The following is a 6,560-nucleotide window of genomic DNA, read 5'->3' on the forward strand; positions in this document are numbered from 1 at the left end:
TTTATATTTGTCATTATTGAGTCATTTAGATTGTTTGCTGAGGCAGAGGTGAGTTGTATCGCTTTCAAACGCTTTTAAATGTTCTTTTATGTCCATATCATCCATTACTGTTCAAGGTGGAAGTTATTGCTGCAGAAGTCATGGATCTTTTTATTTTTGTGCTTGCTTCACTATGTGTCCTATGAGGATGTGAATACGATGCAGGCCTGAGGCCTCATTTCTTATGTCAAGTCCATATCTGTCACTGCAAAGTGCTAAAACAGCACTCCTTCGTTTTCCTGGTGCAAGGTTGTTGAGATGTTATCATTCCTTTCTGAAATCTTACACCATGTCGATGTCTGGTTGAATCTTTGTGCGTGTCTGCACACAGTAATCAAATTATTTTTGTTACTGTGGACCTATTTTTTTTAAACGAATATCTAAATTCCCGGTTACCTAATGAATTAGGTTTATGCAATAAAGGCCTTTTTTAAAAAAAAAAAAATGAATTTATGGTGTCTGCTTTCTGAACATTTGCTGTTTTTAGGCCTCATTACTGTGGTTTACAAGCACAGGAGTCAGCAGATTAAAAAAAAAAAAAATCACCCGGAAAACTCAACAGGTGTGTTATGTAACCGTCACTGGGACTTATATGTTTTTGCACCCCAAAAATAACCATGTGCAGGCCCTGGCTGGTATAGAGGCCTGATCTAATTACCAGCCCATATATGAGCTCTGCTGTTCAGAGGAATGTAAACAATACGAACAGCTGATGGGACCTGCTGGAAAAGTGTTAACTTACATCAGTCCACAGCCTCCTAATGAACAAGGTGGCTGCATTTCTGCTTCTCCTGTCATGTAAGTCCAGCTCACCCTGGACTCAGGCCATGTCTCCAGAAACATTTTCACATACTTTATTCTATTTTTGAGGTTTTTTTTAATCTGATCCCTGGAAGACCATGTGTAATTTTACATACAATTATGTTTGAAATAGATTCCAAATTAAACTCTGAATAACTGAGAGCAAAAGCTTGGTTCGTTGGGCCTCAGATCAAAGCCAGGGTAGCTGTGGAAGTGCTGCTCTGTGGCCTGAAGCTGCTCCAGGGGTCGATGACCTGCAGGTCAGTAAAAGATATCGGGACGCAGCGGCGGCAGGAGAAACAGGCAGAGGGTCGCCGTCACCTTGTTCCTCGTTTAATTCGGAGCAGTCCGACATTAAACCGCATTCTGAACAAACAGTCCAGCTCCGGACTCTTTCCTACCATCTTCCCTACTGCTGCATGTTTAGCAGCGACAGTTTGAATAATAATCAGGTGCGTTGTGCCATCTAGTGGTCAAAAGAGCTCACAACACGTGGCGTTCATCCCCACGCTAAGCGTCTATAAATGGTTTTCCTTTTATCCCCAAGATGATGTCACATCTCAAGGTCTGGCAGTTATTCTGTGTTACTATTTTGACGGTAATTTTATGGTCACACTGCAGACATCTTGAGGAGCCGCTGACAAAAACTAGTATATTGAGCACAAAGACCCATTCCTGTGATAGTCTCTGGATTTTTCAGAGATCATAAATAGGTTGCGAGTTCTAGATATGAAAATGTGCACCGCAAATCCTGCAAGGGGAGACAAGCTTGGAGTTAAATGGTTAAATTATGGGGGAAATGATCATTTTCATTGTGGTGGCCAATGTGGCTCCTGTGGGGAAGACTGTGAGAGGAGCTCACAGGGAGTTATTGAAAATGACCAAAGGGATCATCTGCACTAAAGATCTTCATTTGAGAAAATTGTAAAAAAGAATAAAGAAAATCTGTTAGTTTTTTTTTTAATATATCAAGAACTATAGTCACAAAAAAAAAATCAATTATGAACTGACTTTAAAATGTTGAAACAAATTGATATCAACAGAATTAAATCGTTGCATATTCACTCTTTTATACAATAATTCATTGTTAATAACTGTCTGAACCTCTTTGTACATCTGAGCATTTACAGTATTTGTTTACTGTATTTCTGTTAATGATCACACCAGCCATATCACATTATCTGCTTCTCCACACGTTAACTGTTGAAGTAACTCTTACGTTTGGAAGGCTGGATGATCCCTGAGTGAACGTGTCTTTGTACTTCTTGTATAAAAATCAGTATTACCGTTAGTAATTCTCGTAGCAATGTAGACTGTTACAGTCACCTTCTCTGGAGGGATCAGCTTCACAGACGTTCAGGCAGGCTCCACCCAACATAGACTCACAACTATTGATGAGGATACAACAAAAGACATTCGTCTTGAAGGCAAAGCTGAGCACACATGAGGTGAAGTCAGGGCTCTCCGTGGGAGGACAGTCATACCTATACATGCTTGAACAGGCAGCAACATGCTTTTAGACTGTACGAAGAAACCCACGGACGCATACAGAGAACACATAAACTACACTCAGCAATGCCCACAATCCTCTGAATGGGTATCTGTCAGTCACATTCACCAGCTGTCATTAAATGTACTCAGTCCATCTATTTGGAAATCAGTGTCTTGCTCAAGGACACTTCGGTACTGAGCTTGCAACCTTCGGAATAGGAGAGAACCGGTTCAACCAACAATGAAAATAATAATTATATTAAGACATAAACTGTTAAAATGTATTTATTTTACTCAGACAGGAAATGGAGCGACACTCATATTTCACACATAAAACAATGCGACATAGACTGTGGTTACAGTGGTTGTTTTAATCTATAACTCTTTTAATTCTTTTTCTTAATAGTATACAGAACAAAAGTTCTGTTTTCATAAATACATGTGTGCTCATATGTTACACAATTAAAATGTTCAGTTTAATTTGAATACTGAGGTCTGATAGGGTAATCTCTCATCCTGATAAGGATGAATGACAGTGTGCTTAACAAATCACATGAGAACATTCTCGCCACTTTACAGTTGTCTGGTACAGAAAGGCATTAAAACGCAAACATTCGTTCAAAAAAATGTGCAAAACTGAAAAAGTGCAATACAAGGCAATACAGTTAGAAAACATAAATACATTTTTAGGACAATGCCACTTATTTCACACGGATAATTCCACACAATACCTTCAATCCTGCTTTGGAAAAAGGATTTTTTTTTAAATAATTATCAAACTTTCAGGAGTAATATTTTGTAAAATTTATACTAAAACAGTGTACCAGACTTTTGTACACTCTTTCTGTCACTCTCACCACTTGTTCAAGAAATAAATACGCTGTTGTTAGCTACAATAAAGGAAGTAACGGCAAAAGCATGTGGTTTGGTACCATGTTATTGTTCTGGCTATCGAGAACAATGAGGCCTGGTGTTCTGAGTTCAAATGTTCAAAAAAAAAAAAAAAAAAAAAAGGAGCCTTGAACCTTCCTCTACCACCTATAATTTGCTCCTGTCCAGTCTCTTTTTGGCAGGGTTGGGGTACTGGGGGTTTTCAATCACCCCCTCTCCAAACTTCAGTTCCAGGAAGGCTCTATGGTTGTTGGGGCCGTACGCTGTGATGCCAGCGAAGGTCATGGGCACCAGTGGCTGCAGGAAGTGTTCGGGGAACTCGGTGTCTTGTTTGTGCTCGGTCCACGTGTCTTTGGTCATGACGCCGTTGCGCGAGTAGAACGGCCACAGGTCCACGTGCAGGTGGTTGGCTTCGCTGTACTGGACCCTGTAAAAGTCTCCCTCCACTGCGCGCTCCCACACGTAGCCATTAGCATCCACCAGAGAGCCCGAGTCCAGGTTCTTCAGGTGGTCACAGTTGGGTATGTCCTCCAGATAGATACCCAGATCCACATCGTAATCCCAGGGGATGATGTCCTGATGGCGAACGGCGCCCAACAGGGTGCCGCCCTCCAGCCAGTAGCGAACACCCGAGCTCTCCAAAATATTGACAACGTATTTGGTGGTTTCTCTGAGAGCTCGCAGACAGCACGGAGGTGTCCAGCGGTCCAGATACAGATAGTCTGGAGTGTCATCGTGCACGGTGCCGAAGCAGCGAGGCGTCTCCTTGCTGCAGCCGTACCACTGCTCCTTCCCTTCAGGGAGCATGAGGCGCCTCAGACCAAAGCTCCTCATGAGCTGTCCCGTGGCCTCCTTCAGGCGGGTGTCGGCTTTCCACTGGTTGTGGGCTGAACTGAAGAGTGGCCGATGGTTTGCGGAGAAACAGGGGCTCTCCAGCAGCTTGACCTTCCAGCCTCTCAAGGCGGTCTGAACGAAAAGCGAGGAGAAGAGCGGTCGCCCCAGAGAAACAGAGAGGTTAAACAGGTCCTCAGTGCGGATGAGGACGACGGCATCGCCCTGGAGAGCTGTGCAAACACTCCCGCTGCTTCCAGAAGCAGCAGGGGAGTAGGTGGCTGTCCACTCTCTGAGGTTCACCCGCAGATGAAGACACTGCACAGCAGACCGGGCGAGCACGGGAGCAGCCACGAGCCTCACAGGACCCCCGCCCTCTCCTTCCAACTCCCTGATCAGCCGCTCGACAGCCCGGGGTTGCTCCAGCTCCACGCCATCAGGAACCAGCAGCACAAACTCTGTCTGGACATGAAACTCCGGCCTGTGTGCTTGCGGCGGCTGGTCCGGACTGGGAGAGAGTACCAAGAGCCGAGCCCCATCCGGAAGCACCAGCGGAGGGTATGGAGACGTGTCAGACACAGCCAGGAAGGGAAGCTCAGGTCTCTGCCGCAGGAAGGAATTCGCCACGTCCCCGACGTAATTCTCAAAGTTTTCAAACTCCCGAAGAAGAACCGTCACACGCGGGGTCCGACTGTGCCCTTCGACTCCACCCACCCCGGGATCACCAGCTCCTATGAGTACTCCCAAGCCCCCCCCCAAGACTGGAGGCTGGGAGGGAAGCCTTCCGAGTGCCCCTCCCAAGCTCTTTCCTCTTGTCCATCATTTGCTGCTGGGCCCGGGACACATAGTAAAGGATGAGGAGGTTGAGGATGATGGCACCAGTTAACAGGGCCTGGCAGAAACTGATACGCATGGCAGCTAATGTTTGCTTGCAGTTCCTCTCAGGAGAAGAATTTAGGTTTTATTCAGGAAATCCACCGATGGTGCTTGGGTCCCCATCCGTGTCAGAAATATAGAAACAGCCTGTAAATTAGAAGAAAATATTATCACCACATCTGCATTTTGCACCAAATACAGCAAAGGTTGAAAAGAAAATAAACCGATTTAAGGGTTTTCTTCACTATATAAGACAATAACATATCACTTCACAGTGATATATCATACAGTTACTGATTTATTTAAGCAGCTACTTCATGTGTATTAGTACAACAGCGTTAGCAGCAATAAATTATGCATGGTAAGCTGAATTGCAAATCAATAAAAAAGCAGACTTGTAAACTGGAACATAACTCACCTTAATTTGAATGCAAATTTGTTATTTTTGAAGAGGAATGCAGGATCCATGCCGTCCAACTATACCACGAGAAGCAGCGTTAAATCATTTGACCATGTTCCTCCAGCTTCATGTGGATGCCATGGGCTGTTTCAGCCAGCTCTGCTAGCACTGCTGCACACCTGGCTTAATCGGCAAGAGTAAACAAACATATTCACCCGCATTGTTACAGGTTATTAGTGTGGTTCGGGTGGGAAATACGTTTCTTATGTCACGCAATTCACTGGCGATCAGAATATCCAACCAACACGCAGATTATCACGAATATCGCCCAGAAATCAGGAGCACAGAGTTAGCATGGAGCTACCACGGTGAAGGTGTTCGTTACTGCAGACACACTTCCGGTTTGACTCCTTCAGGATGAAAGCTCGATTTTAGCACTTTGAGATTTTTTTTACAAATGTAAAGTGCATGATAAATAAAATTCATTATTATTATTATTCTTATTATTTTTTCAAAATGGAAGGATTTTTCCTTCTAAAATAGTTTTTCATTTCTACAGTTGCTTATGCTTGCTCATGTGGAACGTGTTGGGTTTCCGTAAAAGTACTTAGAAATTAATGTGTTGTACTATATAAACAAAGCCGAATTGAACAGTGAATTCAGTTATGCACATTACAATGTCATAATAACTTAAATGAAAGTGCACATTGTGAAATAAGGAAATTATTTACAATCAATGCTTGATAATTAAATATAATATGGTGCACTTGATTCTGTTACAAAAAAAAAACAATGTTGCTTTAAAATCGATACATTGTTTCCAACTTCTCAGTCAGGAAAGTTCTAAATGACATCATCATCTAATTTGCATAACTGCAGGTGACATTAGATGATGACATAATTCAAAACAGTCAGTCGGGAAATTTCTAAATTATGTCATCATATAAAAAGTAGGAGTATGGCACATAGTGTGTCACACGACATGACAGAGATACAGCCATAGAGAGGCAGCTTTTAAATGGAAATACAGACATCTATTGACTTACATCTGTTGTGTTTTATTATTCTTTTCCAAATTAAAGTTTTTCTTTGGTTACGAATCAAATTTGATTGTTGTCTAGTCTCATATTATCACATGCCAAAATATGAATAGTTTAGATTAATGTAACATTTTCTGTTTGTAATTTATTCTTTCAAGTGTCCATTTATTTTATTAATCATATATATATTC

General features: G+C 42.5%; 1 protein-coding gene across 1 annotated transcript; it reads right to left on the reverse strand.

The window, feature by feature from the left end:
- Positions 1-2,636: 2,636 nt before the first annotated feature.
- LOC115384564 (fukutin-related protein-like) lies at positions 2,637-5,628 on the reverse strand. The gene is given in 3 exon segments (XM_030086823.1): positions 2,637-4,806; positions 4,808-5,076; positions 5,348-5,628. Coding segments are annotated over 2 exon segments (1,596 nt in total). The 5' UTR covers positions 4,967-5,076; positions 5,348-5,628; the 3' UTR covers positions 2,637-3,369.
- Between the last annotated feature and the right edge of the window lie 932 nt (positions 5,629-6,560).

This window comes from Salarias fasciatus, unplaced genomic scaffold, assembly GCF_902148845.1.
Source record: "Salarias fasciatus unplaced genomic scaffold, fSalaFa1.1, whole genome shotgun sequence".
Taxonomy (NCBI): Eukaryota; Metazoa; Chordata; class Actinopteri; order Blenniiformes; family Blenniidae; genus Salarias; species Salarias fasciatus.